Genomic DNA, 23,721 nt, shown 5'->3' with positions numbered 1-23,721 from the left:
CCACACACCCTCTTCTCCTACTGCAGCAGGTGGAGCGTATTGGTGACATAGAGGAACGCGGCAAGATCCTGGTGTCCCTCATGTACAGCACACAGCAGGGAGGCCTCATTGTGGGCATCATACGCTGTGTGCACCTGGCGGCCATGGATGCCAATGGCTACTCAGATCCATTCGTCAAGCTGTGAGTCCATGCCTTGGGACCATAAACGGGCCGCAAAGCCAGTGGGTGGGTCCTAGATCCTCGCCAAAGGAGGACCAGAGAGCTTCCCTAAGATCATTGTGCAGTGAGGCCCAGAGAGGGCAACAGACCTGCCCAAGGTCACACAGTGAGACGGATGTCCGAAACTGGCTAGAGTGTGAGTCTGGAGTCTCAGACAGCCACACTGGTATGTCACCCACTTGTATGAGAAAATTTTGTGACTCTGTTTCCTCCTATTGGAGAGGGGCAGTCAGCAAGGTTGTAGCCCCCAGGAATCAACAACACATCCTTCCATCAAAAGAAGCAACCTGGCTTTTTCTGGATTCAGTCTGGAAATTCTCGAAGAAAAGACCTTAGATTTCGGGGTTATTCCAGTCATCTCAGTCATGGGGAACAAGAGAGACTTTGTGATCTGTTAGTCTGGGTCCTCTTGAGAAGATACCAAGAGGGGATTAAACAGATAGGATATCACTAGGAGAAGTGCCTGCGTGAGGGAAAATGAAGAGAGAGTCGGGCGAAACGGGACAGCTGTGAGATGGCCATTGGAGTCTGACCCTGAGTGAGGGGAAGAGGGAGCGGGGGTGGGTAGAAGCATCCCAGATGCAAGTTCAGCAAGGCCATCAGGGAGTCCTCAAGCCAAAACAGGCCATCAGATGAGCCCACATCCCTTAGGAGCAGGTCTGCCATAAGTATCCCTGCCGTGTTCAGTCAACACCTGGAGCGTGGCTTGGCACATGCATGGTGTGGATTTCCAAGCCCAGCAGCTGGAGCCTTGGTCAATTATGCTTCCTGTAGTTGGAGGACCACTAGGCACATCCTCCTGGCTGCCACTGAATAAGACATGGGGTCCTGCTTCCCTGTGTAACTATAAGCAAGTTATTTGACCTCTCTGAGTCTCAAGATTCTTCATTAGTAAAATGAAGACAAAACTTCTGTTTATTTCCAAGAATGGCCATAAGGCTCAAATAAGATATCCTGTAAAAGGAATAAAATTGTGCCCAGTACAGAAATATTTAGCTACTCTCAATAGAATCCTGCCTTGCCTCTGGCAGTAAAATGTGTGTTTACAGGTTTGTGGTTGAGAGCCTGAGCTCTGGATCCAGCCTGCTTGGTTTTGAATCCCGGATCTGATAGTCTTCAATATTCTCTAGCTGTGTGACCTTGGGTTCATGCCTTCACATCTCTGGGCCTCAAGTCCTCATCTATAAAATGGGAGGAGTAATACTGCTCATTAGGTCCTATCTTCTAAGAAGCAGACATGAAGATGAGATGTGTAAGAGATTTGTTGGGGAAAGTGCCTGTGAAGGAAAATTGAGAGGGAGCTGGACGAGGACCACAGAGACAACAGGCCTGGTACAGGTCTGATCCCTGTGGAGGAGCCGGGAGGATGGTTGGGCAGGACGAGTCTTGGGTGGAGGTGCAGTCCTGCAGAAGTTTCAACCAGGGCGATGGGGAATCCTTGAGCACAAAGTCGCCCATTGGAGGAGCACTGCATCCCCCAGAAATGGGGCTGTCCGCTGTCGCTCCTGGCTCAGGTATTGGCTGGGAGCAGCCTGTGGGGCGCATGGTCACATGAGAACATGGTGGTGAATTCAGAGCCCAGCAGCTTGTCAGTTTTGCCCCCTGCAGTTGCAGATCTGACAGGTGCATTTTCTTGGGATCTGATACATAGTAAGTGCTCAATAAATGCCTGCCGTGATGTTTATAAATAATTACCATCACGGTCTTCCTCATGGCAAAGAGTGTTTAAGTAATGTTCTCTCCAGCCTGGAAAACGCTCCCTCCCCTCTTGCCCTCTGCCTTTCATAACAGAAAGCAATGCTTCCCTTAAGGTCATGGCTAAAAATGAAGCCAGCGTGGACTTTGCTCCAGATTTTCTTTGAAAGAGGACTTAGTTAACGAAAGAAAACAGATGGCAGGAATGAGTTCAATTTTTAGGAGTAATTTGGTGTAATTTTCTCATAGGGTCCAATAGAGAACATTAGCTCATAGGCTCCTGCAGTGCACTCCTTTGGACCCCAGCCACACGCAAATTGTTTTCCTTAAATAATTCTTCCCACCACGCCTTCTCCCATCTACCCAGCCCTCCAGAAGAAGTAGATTTGCTGCGGTCACCAGTGAAACAGCTGCCCTGGTGGCTGTTGTAAAGAAAGGGAACAGGAGATCATTAATCAGTTTAAGATCCAGAATTGCCCTTTATTTTCACTTAGCACTTGATACCTTTCATTTCCTCTTTTGTGTCTCTTTATGATTCTCATCAAAAGCAGTTCTGTGAGTGAGAAAGAAAAGTCTGCTCTCTGCAGATTGGGACATGGGCTTGCTGAAGTTACATTCATGTTCAGAGTTGCACAGCTAGTGACAGCTTACATCGGAATCCAAATGTCCAAACTCTTAGGACTTGTTAGCCCATTTTGTTTATTTATCCAGAAAATATTGATTGAGCACCTACTATGTGTCATGCATTGTGCCTACACTGGGGAAGAGATTTCTAGGCAGAGGAAATAGTATGTGCAAAGGCCCTGGGGTGGAAGGCAGAGTGACTGAGGGTAGGGTGAAGCACATGGTGCAAGATCAGGCTGGATAGGAGAGGGGATCCAACCAAGTCTTAATGCCACATCAAGGATTTTGAACTTCACCCTGAGGTCAAAGGGGAGACACTGAATAGTTTTGAACAGGGGACTGATCATAATCAGATTTGCATCTTCTCCTTTCTGTCCGTACTCTCATCATCTCTCTAGGACTTGAGGGCAACTTAAGAGATAATCAATAGTGAAGCCTCAGGCACCATCATCCAGGTACTTAATTTGACCCATTGAGAGAAAGACCTGGCTAAGGGCAAAGACTCCAGAGAGAGCAGCTGGGTTGAGTCCCCAGCTGAGTGACCGGAGGCACATGTCTCAACATCTCTGAACCCTCAGTTTCCTTGTATGTAAAATGAGTGGTTGTAGTTCTACCATCTAAGGTTTGTTGAGGATTAAATGTGCATAGGATGCTTAGTGTAGTGCCTGGCACCAGGTAGATGCTGTAATGCACACTGGTCATTATGAATGTTGACTCATTTTCTGATCTGTTCATTAATTATTCTCCTGACATGGGAAGGATCTTTGGGGTCATCATGAGGCTGTTCTTATTCATGAGTCTTCATCCATAATAGCCTCTCCTCTCTCCTCTCAGCTGGCTGAAACCAGACATGGGAAAGAAAGCCAAACATAAGACTCAAATTAAGAAGAAAACCTTGAATCCTGAATTTAATGAGGTAAGGCTGCCCCATTTTTTGTCCTACTCTGGGATATTTCCTATATGTGAGAGAGGAATCAGCTCCCTGCTAGAAAGTTGTGAAGCACGTCCAAAAAAAAAAAAAACAAAAGCTTCCTGTCATAGATCAACTTGAATTAGCTAAAGGAGAAGGAATGAGTTCCTTGTCACCAGGAGGAATCAAGCCTGAGACAAAAGCCAATAGATTTGGAATGGCACAGGGAAGTCTTTGCATTTGAAGTGAAATTGAATTGAATCATCTCTAAAGTCTTTACCAATTCTAATAGTACAGAATGCTGCTATTTGAGGGAATAAATAGGGGTAATTGTGCCCTTTACCACTCAGCCAGTTGGCACAGCCCTCTCCCTCTCCCTCAATCCCCAGGTCCATCCAGTGCATCAAATCCTGCTAAAGCCACTGTCAAGATACCCACTGAACGTGCTTCTTCCTCTGTATTCTCACTGTTTCTTGCCAAACATTCCATGTCTGGACTATTGCAGTAGACTCCTGACTCACTTCCCTGTGGTTGGCCCATCCTCCATTTAAGTGTGAGCTTTCTAAAACATGACTCTGAATTTATTACCCCTTTGCTTAATGCAACAATAGCTCTCTAACTTCCTAGCATGCCAACCAAGCCCTTTCAAACTCACACCCCAGCCCGGCCCCATCTCTCACTCCTTGTCCTCAAGACACACTGAATGCCATGCAGGTCCCTCCCTGGCACACGTCTCAGCTTTGCACCTGCTGCTCCCTTTTCCTGGGCTTCCGTCTCTCTCCTTTCCTCTCTGGCCAACTCATAGTCATCCCTCAGTGTAAGAGTTCATTCCTGCAGCTGTGTCCCCAGGCTTGATGCATCCCTCCATCTTCTGCTGTCCTTCTGGATTTTAATTACCCATTGGCAAGCTTGTCAGATACTGAGGATCCAGAAATATCTTTGAATATAATGATCTTAAGTTGGGTCAGAGTCCCAGCATTGGTTTTTACCAAATGTTGAAAAATGGGAAAGCGAAGCTACCATACATCTGTTTTGTATTGTTTGATTCTTTAAAAACAAGCACCCACATGTGCGCATGTGGGGAGCATTCTGTGTAAACAAGAGCCCAGAGCAATCACTGGCTGGTTGGTCCTGTACCCAGGTCTCTCTTTCAGCTGGACCCCTGGTTTCCCAACTCAGACTTAATAAATTTTGAGTAAGGAGCCAAATATTGCTGCCCTGCCCTACCTTCTCCTGATATGTGAACAAGTCACAGAATAAGAAATCCAAATAGTCACTAAACTCATTAGCAGTAGAGAAAAAGGCAAATCAAGACCAGACGTCGTATCTCATAAGAAACTGGCACGCAAATGTTGTAAAATGTTGATACCCAGGGTTGGGAAGCATGTGAAGTGCACACTCTGTGGGTGAGAGAGAAGAGTGGTCCTAGTTCTGAAGGGGGGGTTGTCAAAACGCTACAAAAACCTTAACATTTTAAAAGTCAGATTCCATTTCTGTCGAGAACAGGAAGTATAGTCACATATCTGAAAATTCCAAACGTATCAACATGTATCCAATCCAAATCCCCTTCTTTCCCCAGCTCCACCATCCACTTCTGTCCTATCTTAATCCATTTCCGGGATTAATATATATATGAAGCAAATATCTGTGCAGCCAGCTTTGTTGCTGTACACAGAACGTACCATAGTATATACCCACTGTTCTTAAAATTTTACAAATTCAGAAAACACTTTTTGGAATTTATCCTAAATAAGTCACCTTGGATTAACACAATGATTTAGCTACAAGGATGCCTTTTATCTTATCATTAATAATAGTGGAAAGTTGGAAACAACCTAAATACTCAATTGTTGTGCATTAGGTTATGGTCCAGCCACATAACTGTTAGAGGAAACCATTAGAATAGTGATGTAGGAAAAAAATTGCTAACAAGTAAAGTTGGTTTTTACTATATGTTATAAAATGGGAAAAGGAAGCCACAGTACTCATATTACTCATATTATATTTCTATAATATAATATTCAAATATTTCATATGATAGAAAATTCAAATTAATAGTCATATTAATTTTTTAAAACATACATCAATGTGGTCACACATGAGGAATGCTGACAATGGTCATTCTTGGGTAGATAGAGTACATGTTCTGGTTTTGGGTTTTTGGGGTTTTTTGCTTCCTCGTTTGCTGCAAAGGGGAACATGAATGAATTTGATGATTAGGCAGAAGAGTTATTGACAGAATCAGATTATCTGAAAACGTAAGCACCTAACCCTCATGTCAGTATCAGTCCCCTCGAGGACCTTTAATCTCTGAATGATGGAGAGGATGGAAAACTCACTTCAGACGTCATCAGAATGGAAGAACTGAGTTCATGGCCATTTGGCTTCAAGGAAACTTGACCAGGACCAGCCCTCTTAGAAAACCCCCGCCAGTCTTTGCAATTTCAAATAGGGAGTCATTGGAAAAGAGAATTACAGAGCTTGAGGGGCTTTGTTCTACAGAGTGTTTGTTGAAAGGGGATTGTCAGGCCTGGGGCAAAGGTCCCCTTGATTCCAGATACTCAATACAAGGGCCTCCCCTTGGTCCATGAACCCCTAGGACTCAGCCCCTTAGCTCCCGATGCCAAAGGCTCAGAGAACTCTTTCACTGACATGGCTTCCCCTGCTGAATCCAGGAGTTTTTCTATGACATCAAACATAGTGATCTGGCGAAGAAGTCACTGGACATCTCAGTCTGGGACTATGACATCGGCAAGTCCAATGATTACATCGGTGAGTGCTCCCAGCTCCCGGGGAAAACCCATCCTCTATCCTCCCAGGAGAGGATAGCCTTAGCCAGGGACGCAGAGGGTCGAGGCCATCGCTTTACTCTGGCAATTACATTGTCTAAACACGAATTCGGGACCCATGGTCCTCATTTGGGTCCAATTTGCAAGTGCCTTTATGTGAAAGAGCTTTGAAAGCTGGGAAGATTAGGTCATGATTGCCTATTTGCTGAACAGTTCACCTCCAGTGGGATAATTAAATTACAGAAGAGTGGGATGTGTGGCCCCTACAGAACATAGGGTGCAATCCATTTGGAAGTCCGGATGAAGGTCCTCGTGTTCCCAGTACACCTCCAAGTGGTGAGGAAGAACAGCCCTTACAGGTGGAGCAGGGAGGGAATTCCGGACAACAGAGACAGCATGAGCGAAGGTGTGGAGGCTGGACTGAGCCGGGGGTGAAACTGACTCTTTGGAAATAGACGATGAGTCCCCAGAAGTCGTAAGAGACAATTTCAGCAGATAAAGTGGTGACTTGAAGAAGGTCTTATAAAATAGACCATAAAGTTATGACTTGATGCTACAGTAGGGAGCCACTGCAGGTTCTCGAGTGGGCCGTCTGTAGGCAGAGAAGGCCAGTGGTAATAATACCATAACAACAGCCCTCCAGAGAGAATGGATCCCAAGTGGGTGGAGGGCATCACTGCTTGGTGGCAGTTTTTCTCCAACTAGACATTTGGGTCCAGAATGAAAAGTCCTGTGCGTGCTTCCACTCTGACCACCTGCCCCTGTCTTCCCACCTTGTCCAGGAGGCTGCCAGCTGGGCATCTCAGCCAAGGGAGAGCGCTTAAAACACTGGTACGAGTGTCTGAAAAACAAAGACAAGAAGATCGAACGCTGGCACCAGCTACAGAATGAGAACCACGTGTCGAGTGATTAGGATGGAGCCCAGGCCCCCAGCCCCATGCCCCATCCCCCTCCAGCCTACCCCAGCTGCCCTTGCGCTCTGGTCTCGTCTCTACACCTCCCACACCCCATCCCTCCCAGAGCCTGCCTTTGAGGTCTGCCCCACACCTTGGACGTTGCCACCCAAAGCCTCCCCTCTCCGTGATGCTGCGATGCAGGCTCTGAATGCAGCCCCTTACTGATCCCTTAGGGTTGGAGCCACAGGGATCAGGACGGAGAGATTTTCACAAGAAGGTTGTCAATTTAACAACTTCTCAGCCTGGGTAAATTACAAAAGTTCTTCATCATTCGGGACTGTTTTTAGACCCTCCTGTCCTTGGACTCACACTCACACACACATACACGCACACACACAAAATTTGTGTTTCCTACATCTCATCTGCCTGTATCCTCAGTTGTCAGCAGAGCTAGACAAGGCTGTGAGGCCGAGCATTGGGGCAGACATGGGGCAGACATAGAGCATCCAGGCTCCCGTCTGGGTACCCACCTCTTCCACATCAGACCCCCTAATTGCCATGAAAACAGCCCCCCGTGTTTAAAACCTCCCCCCATGACTAGGAACCCAGCTTCCCAGCTACAGATGCATCAGGAAATGACCATGCAGAATACCCAAAGGGGCTTAGTAGCCCCCCTCATTCAGGATGTCTTCTATTTGCTTCCTAGCAGAAGACAGCTCCCATCCTCCACCAGCCCTCCTTCGCTCTCCTCCTCCTCCCCGTTCCCAGTCCCTGCCCCTGCACCACACTGAACTCGCCCTCTTTTCCCCCACTTCTCTGCTCTCCTCTCACCTCTCTCCCCTTCTCTTTTCTCCCTCCCTAAGGAGATAAAATAGCAAAAGCAAAAAAGTGTATCTTAACACAGCCTCACCTCCTCGCCTCCCCTCACCAGCCTAACCAGCAAACTCCTAGGAACTAACAGAACCCGAATTCCCACATGGGTCCGCGCTTCTGTAACCACCCACCTTTCCTGTTGGCAGAGCTGGTGTCCTCGCGGGTCTCAGGCCGGCTGCTGGCACTGCCCCAGGTGCACGGTAGCATCCTGCAAGCTGTGTAGACGCCCCAGAGAGGGGCTTTCTCAGCCCCTGGCCTCCCCACGTGGGTGCACAAGGTGTTTAAACCAGAGTTCTGGGTTGCAGGGGGCCTCCCCAAAGCCCCCAGCCTTTCTCTTTCCTTTGCTCTGAGTTAAATGAATCAATGACACCCCCTGCCCCTGAGACACTCCCTCTCTCTCCCCCCCTCCCTCCCTCCCTCTCCCCCCTCCCTCCCTCCCTCTCCCCCCCTCCCTCTCCCCCCCTCCTCTCTCTCCTTCTCTTGCACTGACTTCATTGTGTTGGGAGTATAGATCCCCATCATGGATCTAAAACTTTACAGAGTGACAGATCCCGACACCAAAGGCTTTGTCCCATCATGGATTCTTCAGTCTTTCTTCCAACATAAAAAATGTTTTAAAGGAGGAAAAGGCAACGGGGACAAATGTTGTAAGTTTCGGGGTCGGTCTTCAGTGCCCTGTGAGAATGGCTTGATTTCTCTGGATTTCCAGGAAGTCTTACCCCATGAAAATCACCTCCCTCTGTCCAACACCCCATCATTATCTACAGAAGCCGTCAGACAGACAATGAAACTCTCACTTTCTCCAGCCACACAACTTGTAACCTTCCATTTCAGTGCCCTCCACCCCTAGCTCCCTTGACAAGTCATGGGAAGTCACTGATTTCTCGCCTTGAATAACCATTTTCTAGACACAGAGTACTTAGTATTTCCACCTTCTCCGAGATGGCCAATGGCTTCCTGGCTGCCATCTTCCCTACTGACCCTCTCTCTTCCCAGTGGCCCCCTTGGTGCCCACTCTCAGCCCACCTCCCTTTCATGGTTGCCTGTAGGAGAAAGCATGCTGGCTGTGTCGCCCAGGCCTAGCGCTGGTATCGGCGCTGGAATCAGCATGCAGCTAGCTCACGGTGCCCCCAGTCCGGGCACACGCTCTTCCAGGCGCGTGTAAGCACCTCCCTGCCCTCTGGTGCATGCAGAACCACCCATCACCGTTCTTTGTGATGATGTAGGCAACAATAAAGTAGCAATATCCAGGAAGACGGGTGTCCTGGGTTTTTCCTTTCCGCTTTCTGGCAGTTCTTTCTCCCCACCTAGGATACATGACGTTCCTTGGATAGTCAGTATTTAATGGGCGTCTACTGTGTTCTAGCCACTGGGGATACGGTGGTGAACAAGGCAGATGTGGTCCCTGCCCCTGTGAAGTTTGCTTTCTGGTGGGTTTCATCTTGGGCAGGGGGGCTCAAGCCAATTTGGCTGACCTCACATCCTCCTGGAAGAATGGTTTTGGCTGGTGTCCACCCAATCAGAAGGCGGCATCCTCACCTCCTCCCCTCTACTCCAGCCTTGGGGTGAAAGTCCGCTTTGCCCTAAAAGTCCCTAGTGGCTGTGGAATCAGATAATTTCAGGGCTGAAAGAGACCATAGCGTTGAGCCACGGACTAGTTCAATCAACACACTTATCTGACAGAGAAATGACCCAAAGCCCAAAGAAGGTGATGACACATCCAACGTCTCATGGCAGCAATGCCAGGAAAGGAGCTGGATCGTTGGACCCCATACAGTGCTCTTAACGCTTTGATAATAAGAAAGCGATCATCAAACACCTCCTTTGTACTCTAGCTCGTTCCAACTTTCCATCCTGCAGTGAGTCTTTTCACAGATGGCCCCTTGCTTGAGATTCTCCTGAAGGTGAGCTGAGTAGGTTAACTGACTTCCCAGAAGGATTCCAAATCTCACTACAAGTGAGATTTTTGGCTTAAGCCAAAAGTGCTTAAGCAATTCCTCGAGAAGGTTGGTTACTTCTCAGAAGGAGCTGACAATTCCATCCAATGGAAGTTGCTCTTCCATGCCAAGTTTGAGACAATCTCCTTTTCTCACCCCAAGAAGGGTGGTTCTTGATGTTGGGGGCAGAAGTTGACATATGGGAGTCACCTGGGGAGATTTTTTTTTTTCAAACTACCCATATCTCTCTGCCCCCTGCACCACCACCCCGCCTCCTTTGGATTGTGTTGCACCCTGGGGACGAGAGGTATATTTAAAACTATTTCCTGAGTGTTGGCTTCTGCTTCACACCTCCATCATGACTATGCAAACCGCTGCTCTAGAAGTCCAACCTTTTTTCCTGCAATTCAGCTAGCTGCCACCAAGTGGGGAGAGGCGCTGATTAGAAACACGCAGGCCTCTCGAAACTGGCAAGAGACACGTCGCCCCACTCTCCCTGTGTTCATGGCAGATAACTAATCAGCGTGGCAGCTTTCCCACCGAACCCACTAGCAACATCTGCATCCTTCTCAACACAGCATTCTGCACACAGCAGCTACCACCAGTCAGTCATGGGCGGCTGACAAGAAGCCTAATTTCCATCTCTACAGTGGTTGATCTCCTTCCCTAGGCGTGGGGACACGCCGAACAGGCTGAGATGAATACACACAAGGGAAAACTTCATAAATATCGGTCCACCTGACTTGGCTAATTATTATTATTATTATTTTGTCCCATGGAAGTCAAACACGTTGCAAGAGGCAACCTGGTGTGGTAGAAAGCACTTGACCAGAAAAACACACCAGCTTTTTAATCCACTCAGTGCAATATTCAAATCCTGACCGTCACTTCTGAGGAATCTAACCTTCCTGAGTCTCAGTTTCCTCATCTAGAAAATGGGAACAATAATAAATACTTCAAAGAGATGACACCAAGTGGCCAAGGTCTGGTCTCGCCTAGGGGCTGACAAAGGTGAAGCTGGGAAGGGGGAAGGTCAAGGGGCTGGTGGGTCCTTGAAAGTAGTGCACACAGCCAAGTGGACTAAACCCTCAGGGCTCTGACATCTGCTGGGCTGGCCCCGCCTCCACTCAGTCAGATCTGCATGGGCCTGATGGGGTTAATTAATAATCCACACACCATGGAAACACAAAGTGCTGTGCGTACACATAACAGGTAGATTTTGCTTGGCTCTGGCCCAAACTTGCTGTGTGCCTTTGAGAAAGTCCCTTCCTCCCGTGGGCCTTCAGCTCTGTAGGCAGGATGTCCGAGCACCATGATTCTCTAACTTGGCTGACAGGGCCCAAACACAAACTTTCATTTCCCAGTTGATCAAAGAAGACCTAGACCTCTCTGCTGAGGGCCCCCTGACTGGAGTCCTGCATTCTCTGTCTTGCATAAAACACTCAAGAATGAGCCGCCTATAATTTCCTGTCCCTGTTTCTGTAACGGGAGCAAGAACTTAGAACCACCTGCAAAGGCATGAGGGCATGATTCGGCATTTTCCCAATGATGCCCTCAATCTTTTCCAGTTGTCTCACACATACCTAATTCTATGCAATGTTTCATGGAACTTGCCTTGATCACATCTTTCCAAAGAATTCAGTGTGGTTTTTCTAAGGACAGATCTCTTTCACACTCATGTGGGATTTGTTCACACATATTTTGTTGGAAGTATATATTTCATTAACAAGTACAATTGCCCAAAAGACATTTGAGAGCAAACAGAAGCTTGGATATACTTATAATCCAACTGTATGCACAGTGTCACATAAACGGACACCCCCCCCTTCATGGTTCCAAATGCCTCAGGCATACGTCAATATGTTATACAGACCAGTTAACTGAGTGTCAGTTAACTGACAAGCTGGTTAAGACAAGGGTGATTCAGAAAGAGAGCCAGTTGGGCACTGATAGACTATTTCACCCAACAAGAGCGAAATACACATTCTCCTCAAGTCCACATGGGAACTATGTTCACCAACATAGAGCATATTCTGGGCCAGAAAACACACATTAACAAAGGCAAAAACAACAGATAGCACACAATTTTTGCTGTCTACCACAATGGAATTAAACAAAAAATCAATTTTTTAAAAAGATACCTGGAAAATTCCAAAATCTTTTTTTAATTATGTTTATTTTGTATTCTTTTGGGGGGAGGTAATTAGGTTTTTATTTATTTTAATGGAAGCACTGGGAATTGAACCCAGGACTCTGTGCATACTAAGCATGCACTGTACCACTGAGCTATACCACCCTCCCCCTGAAAATTCCAAAATCCTTGGAGATTAAATAACACGCTTCTAACTAACACATGGATCCAAAAGTCTCAAGGGACACTGAAAAAATATTTTGCACTCACGGAAAAGGAAAAAAAAACACCAATTAAATTTTTCACACTCAGGGAAAACAGTGCTTAAAGGAATATTTTTAGCACTGAATGCATATTTGAGAAGAGAAAAACTAAACTCAGAGAGGGATGACCAGGTGGAGCAAGAGATGAGAATATTCTGCAGTGATTTCATAATTAGTGGAGATGAGATGTTACGATTTGGCAGTCCCATAAAATGTCCAAAACAGACTGAACCCTAGTGTAAACTATGGACTTTAATTACTAATAACATATCACTATCAACTCATCTTGCAGTGAATGTACCACACCAACATTAGTAATAGGGGAAATTATGGATGGAATGAGAGGGGACATGAATGAACTCTGTACCACAATTCCATCTTTCCATAAACCCAAAACTGCATCAGGAAATACAGTCTGTGATCAAAAGGGGGAAATGCATAGCACAATCTCATTTTAAAATGAGAGACACTGTAAGAGTTTGTGTGTGTGTGTGTGTGTGTGTGTGTGTGTGTGTGTGATAACCTAGGAATAATATCTGAAAACATCTACACCAAAATGTTTATACTTATAGTCTCCGAGGTTTTAGGTTTAGGTTTTAGGGTCATGAGTGGTCTTTAAGCTTCCTGCTTTTTCTGATATTTTTGGCTTGGGATATGCATGCACAGCTGTAAAGATCATCGGAGACTATAAAACAATTTTTTAGACAACAAAAAAGACAAAGGAAACCAAAAGATGTTTTTACTTGATTTCTTTTCGATGAGGTACTAATCTTGGTTAAAAAGCAAAATTGTTAGAACACTCCGAGAAAGGCCAGATATTCTAGCTGCTGGTTAAAGGCAAAGTCTCAGAAAACTGAGGGAGAAGCTGGGAGACACACATCAAGATCAAAGGGGTGGTTGACTGGCTAAAAGGCAGAGAACAAGGGTTTGGCTCCTCCCTTCCAAGGAAACAAAACTAACAGCAGCCCAGTCCCCGGCAGCAGGAAAGACGGAGGCTAAGAGGCTTTGCCAGCCCGCTCTGCCTGCACTGGCTCTCCTGCAAGGAGCATCGTGATGGCGCTCAGAGATACCCGAGCCAATCAACTGGACAAGTTCATCGAAGACAACCTCCTGCCAGACAGCCCTTTCCGCACCCAGGTCAGAGAAGCCGTCGACATCATCTGCTCTTTCCTGAAGGAGAGGTGCTTCCGAGGGGCCGCACACCCTGTGCGGGTGTCCAAAGTGGTGAAGGTGAGCCCGGGACTGCCCGGCCGGGGACAAGGTGGCTGAACCAGTAGGCATTTCCAAAGAGACAGACAGAGAGAGCAAAAGGTTGAGTTCTCGGGGCTGAGGTTTCTGATTTATCTGGGCCAGAGATGTAACCACAGCTCGTGAAGACAGCTCCTGGGGGGAGGTCCTCCACCTGTAAGTGTTTACCAACTGCCCAGGTGAAGCTCGTCAACCACCTATGTCCCGTCCATTTCCGACATAGGAAACCCGAAGCCCGGCTCTGCCAACCATCTGCTGATCAATGGCCAGGCTGGGGACTCACCATTTCTGCAGAGTCCCGAGCTGTTGAAAGTTTTGAAAGCAGATAGCACCTACTGGCTGTGAAAACTCGAGCAACTCACTTAACCTCTCTGTGCCTCAGTTTCCTCAGCCACAATTCCCAGTAGCTTACAGGGCTTGCAGACTAAGTAAACTATAGCTTGTCACCCACCCAGCATGGGCCAGTCTATAGTATTAATAATATCGGATCAAAAGGACAGGGGGTACAGAACACAGACCCTCGAAAAAGGCAACCAGTTTGCGAATTGCATCTCTGCCACCCACTAGCTGTGTGGTTGGGCTGACACACAATCTCTCTCCGCATCTGTTTTCCCACCTGTAAAATGGGAACAAAGAGTAATAGTAGGTAAATCACAGAGTCCCTGTGAGCATTCTAGGAGTTAAGACTGGTAGTGCCCTCAGAACAGTGGCTAGCACTCAAAACTGTTAGTGATTGTTCTCAGCATTTTACATAGGGAGGCTCTTCTCGGTAATAAATGTTAGTCCTCATTCTCATCACCTGTTTTAGGGAGGCTCCTCAGGCAAAGGCACCACCCTCAGAGGCCGGTCAGATGCTGACCTCGTTGTCTTCCTCACCAATCTCAAAAGCTTTGAGGAGCAGCTTCTGCACCGAGGAGAATTCATCCTGGAAATTAGGAGACAGCTGGAAGCCTGTCACAGAGAGAAACGATTTAAAGTGAAATTTGAGATCCACAATTCGCAATGGGCGAATCCCCGAGCTCTCAGCTTTGTGCTAACATCCCCCCAGCTGGACCAGTGGGTGGAGTTCGATGTACTGCCCGCCTTTGATGCCCTGGGTGAGTGTTCCCGGCCATAAGGGGTTTCAGCTTTTGTCCTGTGTCGGGGCTTCCTTCTCCCTCTTTTCATGTTTCTGAGCAGAAATCTGCCTCCGTTCAAGAGTCTGTTGAAACAGGGCATCCCTGCAGCATGGTGGGGGAGATCTTAGCATCTGTCCCAGGGCAAGAATGACTAGGGTCCTTCTCAGCCACCACAGCGACATTAAACAACAAATTGGTACAGTTTGGGGCGAGACATTTCTTATAGAAACCCTGCCAGGCTCACTAGTTCTACTTATGGCAAAGTGTGTGAATCTTATCTTCTAAAACTGAGGCAGCAACAGATGCAGCCTACTGCATATAAAACAGATGACTAACAAGGATTTACTGAATAGCACGGGGAACCATATTCAATATCTTGTAATATTGAATATTTATATATAACTGAATCTGCTATACACCTGAAACTAACACAACATTGTAAATAAACTATACTTCAGTTTAAAAAAAGAACAGATAAATCCAAAAGAATCAGGCAGCCTAGATCTGATGTAAACTCAATATGTTAATTTCATATTTTATCCAAAACATGAGAAAACCTCATCAAACATATGCTGAAGGTTGGAATCGATAGATAATGTGCAGGAACATTTGGACAGGAAGTAATCCATGTCTGAGACTCAATTTCCAGTAAGTGCAGTCAATGTGCGAGGCATCGTTCTATGGCCATGATTGAGACAGACAAGGAAACTTTCTCCTGGAGCCTAATAATAATGTAAACACCATAAGTGATAACTTGCTGTGACGAAAGCTAAACATAGGGATCCAACAGAGAGCAGTGGGGGCTTGGACGACTTTTTTAGATGGGGTGACAAGGAAAGAGACATCTGACCCAAGGCCTGAGGGATGAGAAGAAGCCAACCATGGGAAGATCTAGGGGTTCCAGGATGAGGAAACAGCAAGTGCAAGGCCCTGAGACAGAAGTGAACTTGGTATATTTGAGGATGTGAAATAACCAGAGGAGTAAGTGGCAAAGGGGTGAAGACAGGAGGTGAGGCGGGAGGTGGCAGGAGACAGATCACACCAAACCTCTAGGCTACCGTGAGGACTTGGGATTGTATTCAGATGACCTGGGAAGCAAGAAGTGGAATGATCAGAGTTTGAGAGGCCTCTGTGGGGGCTGGGAAGAGAATGGGCTGTGGAAGACCCAGAAAGGAGGCTGCTGCCATCTCTGCTGTGTCCAGGTGAGGAAGGATGGTGGCTCAGTCAGTGTGACAGCAATGGGGATGGGAGAAGGGAGGACTGGGGGTCGACCTCAGGCCTCCTGGCTCTGGGCCTGCTGACCTTTCCCCTGCACCCCGGGGCCTGTGAACTTGTCTCCCCGGGGTGGCTGAAAGATCCTCCAAGCAAAGCTGACATCTTCACATTATGGATTCATTCCCAACAGGTCAGTTGACCAGAGACTACAGACCCGACCCTAAAGTCTACATTCAGCTCATTAAAGAGTGTGAGTCCCTGGGGAAAGAGGGCGAGTTCTCCCCCTGCTTCACAGAGCTGCAGCGAGCCTTCCTGAGGGACCGTCCAACCAAGCTGAAGAGCCTCATCCGCCTGGTGAAGCACTGGTACCAGGAGGTACGGCCGCCCTATCCAGACAGGGAGAGAGGAGGAGGAGGACAGAGAGCAGGACAAGAGTGAGGACAGGAGCAGGAGGGAGGGGAGGGGAGGGACAGGTGTTGGGAGGCAGCAGGGATGAGGCAGGGGGAAGCGGAAGAAGGGAGGGGAGGGGAGAGGTGAGGAGGAGGGGAAGGAGGAGAGGAAAGGGAAAGGATTCGGAGGTAGGAAGGAGATGGACAGAGAGGAATGGAGTGGAGGGAAAAAGGAAGGATGGGAGAGGACAGTGGTCAAGGAGGGAGAGGACAGAAGGGACAGGAAGGCAGAGGGGCTGAGGTTGTGTGGAGGAGGGTAAAAGGAAGGGAGAAGGGTAGGGCCTGGGACAGGGATGGGTGTGTCCAGGTATCTCATTCCTCCTGGTCATCCTGTATCAGGAAATGACAACCCCATGTTTCCAGTTCCTCTGGACAAAACCCATGGGTATGTCTTATCTTACACACACACACACACACACACACACACACACTCATCCAACCAGTCAACAAATGACTTCGTCCTGTATCTAAAATACATCCACTGTCACCAACTGTCACCACCTCTATCACTGCCACCCTGGCCCAAGTCACTTGGAAGGCCCACAGGATCTGCCTTTGACCTCTCTGAACCCCCATCTCTGCCCCTTCACCATTCCCCGACACTGTGCCATCCCCCTTATTGTTTCTCCAAAAGGGAAGTTCTGCTTCAGCCTCAGGGCCTTTGCATGAGCTTGTTTCTTTATTGTCTGTCCCCCACAAAAAAAAAATGTCCATAAGAGAAGGAATTTGGATATTTTATTCACTGCTGTTTCCTCAGAACCTACAAGGGTGCCTGGCACATAATAGGTCCTCAGGAAGTAATTGTTCAATAAATTGAATGGAAACCCCACCCCACGCCCACATCCTTCTGCCAACTTCCTAGCTGTCTCAGTTTAGGCAAGTGACTTCACCGCTTGTGCTTCCTGTTTTCTCACTTGCAAAAAGTAACATGCTACGGCAGCAGTAAACCACATACCATGGTGACCCCTGTGTAGATTGTTTGGGGCGGTATGCGCGTCTTAACTGTATTAATTCCTGGAACCCAAGAGTCTGGCGCACCTTTCCATTTATTTGTATCTTCCTCAGTTTCTCTCATTAACGTCTTAAACACTTCAGAGTGCAGGCCTTTCACTTCTGTGGTTCAATTTACTCCTCGGGTTCTTTTTTTGATTCATTTTGATGCAACTGTAAATGAGATTGTTTTCAGATTTCTCTTGTTGATAGTTTGTCATTCATGTATAGAAATGCAATAGGTTTCTGTATATTTTTTTGTATCCTGTAATATTCCTGTATTCAGTGTGTCATTCTAAAAGATTTTTGGTGGCTCTTTAGGGTTTTCTACGTATAGTCTCTAGTCATCTGCAAATAGCAATAGTTCAAATACTTCCTTTTAAATTTGGATGCATTTTGTGTATCTGTATGTCTGATTGCTATGGTAGCACGTCTGATACTCTTTGGAATAAATATGGGGAGAGTGGTTATATCTGTCTTGTTCTTGATCTTAAAGGAAACGCTTTTAGCTATTTACCATTGAGTATGATGTTAGCTATGGGTTGGTCATATATGGCGTATACTGTGTTGAGCTATGCTTCCTCTATAGCCATCTTGTTGAGATTTTTGTACTAGAAGTGGATGTTGAATTTTCTCAACTATTTTTCCTATATCTGTAGAGACGATTATATGATTTTTACCCTTGGTTTTGTTAATGCAATATATCACATTGATTGATCTGTGGATATTGAACCATCCATGAATCTCTGGAATCAATCCAACTTCGTGACGGTGTATGATCTTTCAACATATTGTTAAATTTGCTTTGCTAATGTTTTGTGGAGGGTTTTTACATCTATGATCATCAGGCTGATAATTTTCTTTTTTTGTAGTACCTTTGGTTTTGGTATCAGGGTAATGTTCTCCTCATAGAATGAGTTTGGAATCATTTCTTAATCCTCAGTTTTGTGAAATAGTTGGAGAAAAACAGGCATTAATTCTTCTTTTAAAAATGCTGAACAAACACATTTTTCTAATTTTTTTTCCCCTTCTCAGTGTAAGAGCAGGAATGGGAAGAAACGGGCACTGCCCCCGCAGTATGCCCTGGAGCTCCTGACAGTCTACGCATGGGAGCGAGGAAGCCGGAGCCCAGAATTCAACACGGCTCAGGGATTTCGGACAGTCTTGGAATTAGTCCTGAAGCATCAGGACCTTTGTATCTACTGGGAAAAGTATTACAGCTTTGAAACCCCTATTATTGGAGATTACCTGAAGAAGCAGCTCGGGAAACCCAGGTACTGTGTCCCCGCATGGCTGAGCCCCCCACGTAAATGAACCCCTGCCCACAGCGGTGGCACCTTGGAAATGCAGGGAGTGGGAGGGCTCCCCATTTATTGGTCATCATCAATTACTAATCACTGTGCTGGGCACGTGACTCCTACCATCTGATTTAAATAATCACCTTGATCCCTGCGAGGCAGGCGCCATGCTAACCATTTTACAGATGACTGAGGTTTGGAGAAGTATGAGCTTGCTGTAAGACTAACACACTGTAATAGAAGAGTAAAATGTGGGTTATTAACACTGAGAGGTATTGACCTTCTGTTACGTTCCAGTCACTGTGCTGAGCATTTTGCATGCTCGTCTATCTCCTCCTATGACCACCTTTGAGGCAGGTTGCTTACATCTCCCCATTTCACGAATGAGGACACTGAGGATGAGAGATTCAAGTTAACTGCCCGAGGTCACAGCACTAAGAAAGGGCAGAGGTGAGAGTCAAACCCAGGTCCATGAAGACTCAAAAGAAAAGCTCTTTCTCCTTGTGATCAATACCCAGCATAGGGCAGGCACTCGGGACACAGCCCTGGGAGCCAAGCCCTCCGGGGCCCCTCCTGCTGCCTGGGTCCCAGCCTGCGCAAGGTTGGGTCTTTGCTCTGCCTGGATCTCTGGCCTCCCAGAGATACCCCAAGACCTCACTTGGCCCTCTCTAACTGTTACTCTTCAGGCCTGTGATTCTGGACCCGGCTGACCCTACTGGAAACGTGGCTGGTAGAGACCCAAGCAGCTGGCAGCTACTGGCCCAAGAGGCGGCAGTCTGCCTGGGGTATCCATGCTTTAGGGAATGGAATGGGTCTCCTGTCAGCGCCTGGAAAGTGCAGTGAGTCCTCCTGATTTTTAATGTGAGCTGATACTGATCGTGCATTATAGTAACAACTTCGAGAAACTTTGTGTTAAAGTCAATTTCTCCTGTGTCTTTCTACTCTTTTAAAGGAGTTGCTAGAAAATGTCACATTACACCTTTGGTTTGCCTGATATGATGTTCTGCCCTAGAAGGTGAATCACTGGATTAGACAATGGGCTTACCAGTTTACATTGTCACTCTGTCACACTGTCTCCGTACGAAAAAAACAGCATCCCATTTACAAGCCTATCCTTTAAAAACTCCCATAAGTACCCAGCCAAGAACCAAGCACGTTCTTAGCACCGGGGTGGCTGGAGAACAGTCCTTGGCTTGTCCATCTCACTGTTCCTCCTTTGAGTCCTCCAGCACCTCTGGGAGATGGGTTTTGTTCTTATTCTCATAATAAGAAATTGACATGTGGGCACTCGCTCAGGATCTCCTGGCTAGTGAGAGACAAGAGCCTCAACTTGAACCCTGGTCCTTCTCACTCTGAAGCTCATGCTCCTAATCGCCGTAGTGTGGTCTTCATGCATCTTCAGTCGTGGAATTTCTATGCTTCCCTCTCTGGTGACCATGAGAAGGGATCCAGCAGAGCCCCAACTAGAGGGAGTGTAATCAGCTGAGGGCCCCAGCTGCTCCCTCTCAGATCCGCCTGCACGTTTACTGCCTACCGGCAGCTCCCAGCCAGTGACCGGGGGTGGCAGGGATACGAAGGCAGCCCCCTCCCTGCAAGACACAGGCCCTCTGATGAGTGACCTTGGCCCCAGGGCGCCCCACTGGCCTCGCGGGATCTTCTCGAGACTGCAAACCACAGTCCTTCCATCTTTCCTTCACCCAGAGTCAGACTGGATCGGGGCTGTCAGCTTTCCCAGCCTCTCCCAGAGCCCTGCCCAGTATCTCTCACGTGGGCGTTTCTCCCTGTCAAAATCCCCGACATTTAACTCTCCACCGGCATCTGCTTCTTGGAGTTACCCAGACCGACCCAAGCCCTTCTGCCGCCACCGTCAAGGTAGCTGTAGGCTGTTCCGCAAATCCAGGCTGTGATAAAGGACTGAGGCCCACCTGGTCATCTCAGTTCATCACCTCTTCTCAGTCAATGTCACTGCCGACCAGGCGGCTCCTAGAAGAGGCCACCACCTCCGCCTCTCTCCGCCCCGTCTCCAACCTCACAGCTCCTCCTGGGCAGTCCTGCTGTCCTCATCAAGCCTTTCTCTTTTTGCATTTTCTGACGCTTTGGCACCTGGGGCCTTGCTGATCCTGGACAGACCGCCCTCCTGGGGCCCCTTACTTCCTAGACGCAGCACCCAGCTCCCCAGAGAGCTTGCCTTTCCTAGGGACACCTGTTCAGCAATTCCAATCTGACCCACAGCCCAGAGTCAGAGCCACTCTGGGCCACTGTGCCACCTGCCCCGCTCACCCCAGGACCAGACACCTGAGGAAGACCCCCACTCTCCAGAGCCCACGTAGCTGAGTCACACAGGCCCAGCCAAAGACTGCCTTCCCTGCCTGGCCTGGCCTGGCCCCGGGAAAGGTCCCCATAAAAGCTCTTGGCTGTGCTTCCTTCCAGATCCGTCTGCCTCATGAAAGACCCTGGTGCTTCCCACGTGGCCCTGCGTGGCAGGCTGTCTCCTGCTTCTACAAATCTGTGAGGTTCATATTGAGATATTGTCTTTAACGTCAACACAATAAGGGTCACTGAGAAAAAAAAAAGACTAAGAGTCCTGTAGTCTCTCCCTCCCACCTGTTACAGTTTGGGACTTGACTCTCCAGGCTTTTCTCTGACTCTGCCTATTTCCCTGTCTCTGTGGAGTTTTTCTAAAAATGGGATTCTGCTCCCTGTGGGGTTGTGTTACATGCCTGGTCCCCATTTATCACAGCTATCCCTCCACGCTGAGAGGAAAATATTGGAATCACACGTGAGGCCGGACTGTATATTACAATCTGAGTGATCCACTTGCGTTGTTTTCTGAGAGTGTGTTATCATTATAAACGATGCTACAGTCATTAGTCCGTTAACTGAATGAGTAAATACTCAAATGCTTAATTGAGAAGCCACATAGACCATGTGGTGGTACTATTTTTAATCTGGGAGGGGGGGACTCCCATTCTGTTCCCAGAGTAGCTGCACCGTTTTGCATTCCCACCGACAGTGGACAGAGCTCCAGTTCCTCCGCATCCTCACCCACACATGGGTCTATATCAACACACACACATATGTGTCTAGTAGCTATGCTCACAGGTAAAAGTGATCCCCTATGATCTGGATTTCCATTTCCCTCAGTAATGCTGAGCATCTTTTTCATATGCCTACTGGCATCTGCAAACCTTCTTTGGAGAAGTAACTTTTCAAGACTTTAGCCGATTATTCATCAAGATTTTGCTTTTTTGCTATCAGGTTCCCAAGCTCCTGATTATTTTGCGAATCAACCCCTTACCGGATATATGGTTTGAAAATATGTTCTCCCTTTGCATTGGCTGCTTTTCTACTTCATTGGGTGTTTGTTTTTTTTTTAATTTCCTGTGTAGGAACTTTTTTAGTTGGATGTAGTTCTACTTGTCTATTTTTGTTTTATTACCAGTGCTTTGCATACACAGTCAACTAATCTTTGGTGAGTTTGTCAAGAATACACAAAGGGGGAAGGACAGTCTCTCTGACAGTCAAGCTAGGAAAACTGGAATGCCACACACAAAAGAATAAAATTGGACCTGTTTCCTATAACATACACAAATATCAGCTCAGAATGGATAAAGTCTTAAGCATAAGAGTTGAAACTGTAACACTTCTAGAAGAAAACAGACGGAAAGTTCATGACATTAGATTTGGCAGAGATTATACAAATACGACACAAATAAAACACAGGCCACAAAATGCATCTCATTTTATACGGTGTGAGGTAGGGACCCAGCACCACTTCTACCTGGATGCCCAGATATCCCAGCAGCATTTGTTGAAGGGACCATCCTGTCCCCACCACTCTGCGAGGCCACCTGTGACATCTGTCCAGAGACTGCCTAGTTGTGAGTCTGTTTCTGGACTATGTTCTCATCCATTGGTGAATTTTGGTATCCTTGAGTTTATAGAACCTTGACTAATTACTCTAGCCTGGTATTCTTAATTTCTTGTAGAAAACTCTGTTCTCTTTTTATCAAAAATCAATGTCTTCTCATGGCTCTTTTTATTTCTATGTTAATATTATACTAACATCATTCTCTGTTTATATAATACTAATATACTATTTCTACATTAACGTCACCCAAATACAGGAGGCATTTGATTAGAATTCCATAAGTTAGTCCAGGAAACATGGCATCGATGTAATATTGAGAATCCCAATCCATAAACTTGGAGCTTCTTTCCATTGCTTTTACTCTTCTTTCATGCCTGTAACTAAGTTTTCTAGTTTATCGCTGCATTGCTCTTCTATGTGTTTTGTCATATTACTCCTAGACATTTTTTTCTTGTTCGTGTACTTAGTATGTTTTCTTTCATTTCATTTTGTAATGGTTGGTCTCAGGAAGACTAAATGTTTTCAGTAAGTGTATTTGATTGTAGCTTTATGAGTGATCTTTATACTTCTCTGAATTTTCTGGTTTTATTAACTTGTTGCTGTGGATTTATATTACTTGTATTAACACAAGAAACAATAAAGCAACTTTCTTTCAAAGCCTTTTTTGATAAGCCTTTGTCAGCTGAGGTCTGACAGTGTGTGCAAAGCTCGCAGACCTACGTCCTGGAAAGCTCTAGGGTGCCGCAGTTTGGAGCTGCTGGTTCAAGGACAATTTCAGAAGGTTTGGAAACAGAGGAGCATGTGTGTAAGGGATGACGGGAATGCTGGTATGAAACTCAAGCACCCGAGTCATCAACTCCTGATTCCCCAGGGACCAGACCCCATTCTGGGCAACTTCCCACCGAGGAAAGGGAACTGAAAAGAACTAAGGTTGAGGCAACAGAGATGAGGGTGGAGGCCTCTGAGATGTGTTGTCTGAGATGCCTGGGCCCTCGGCTCCACCAGGGGGCGCAGTGTGATGTGCTACCCGCCTCCCATGCCCTGGGTGAGGGCTCCCAGCCACGTGGGTATCAGGGCTTCTTTCTCTCTCTCTATTCATTCTGCTGAGCAGACGTCTCCCACAGTTTGAGAGTCTTACCGAAACAAGCTGTCCCTTCAAAGTAGAGAAGAGAGCATAGTATCTCTCCTGGGACA

At 47.0% G+C, this 23,721-nt stretch overlaps 2 protein-coding genes across 3 annotated transcripts in view; both read left to right on the top strand.

The window, feature by feature from the left end:
* Nucleotides 1-7,209, top strand: part of RPH3A (rabphilin 3A) — a 64,490-nt gene extending 57,281 nt beyond the window's left edge. Inside the window, exons 18-21 of the mRNA XM_072953313.1 lie at nt 27-181; nt 3,374-3,455; nt 6,125-6,221; nt 7,021-7,209. Coding sequence (XP_072809414.1) covers nt 27-181; nt 3,374-3,455; nt 6,125-6,221; nt 7,021-7,151 — 465 coding nt within the window. The 3' untranslated portion in view covers nt 7,152-7,209. The remainder of the gene's footprint in view (nt 1-26; nt 182-3,373; nt 3,456-6,124; nt 6,222-7,020) is intronic.
* A 6,164-nt stretch (nt 7,210-13,373) lies between these two features.
* Nucleotides 13,374-23,178, top strand: LOC140690966 (2'-5'-oligoadenylate synthase 1-like). Of its 2 annotated transcripts, none has more exons than XM_072953309.1 (6): nt 13,374-13,568; nt 14,395-14,683; nt 16,110-16,294; nt 18,394-18,632; nt 19,343-19,495; nt 21,087-23,178. In XM_072953309.1, the coding sequence occupies exons 1-6, from the start codon at nt 13,392-13,394 to the stop codon at nt 21,166-21,168; spliced, it is 1,125 nt and encodes a 374-aa protein (XP_072809410.1). In that variant the 5' UTR covers nt 13,374-13,391; the 3' UTR covers nt 21,169-23,178. The 2 variants fall into 2 exon arrangements, with proteins under 2 accessions (XP_072809410.1, XP_072809411.1); XM_072953310.1 differs by having other exon boundaries at nt 19,343-19,517; nt 21,087-21,102.
* Nucleotides 23,179-23,721: the final 543 nt, after the last annotated feature.

The sequence above is a fragment of the Vicugna pacos genome, chromosome 32 (assembly GCF_048564905.1).
Source record: "Vicugna pacos chromosome 32, VicPac4, whole genome shotgun sequence".
Taxonomy (NCBI): Eukaryota; Metazoa; Chordata; class Mammalia; order Artiodactyla; family Camelidae; genus Vicugna; species Vicugna pacos.
This window is presented reverse-complemented; position numbering and strand designations above follow the sequence as displayed.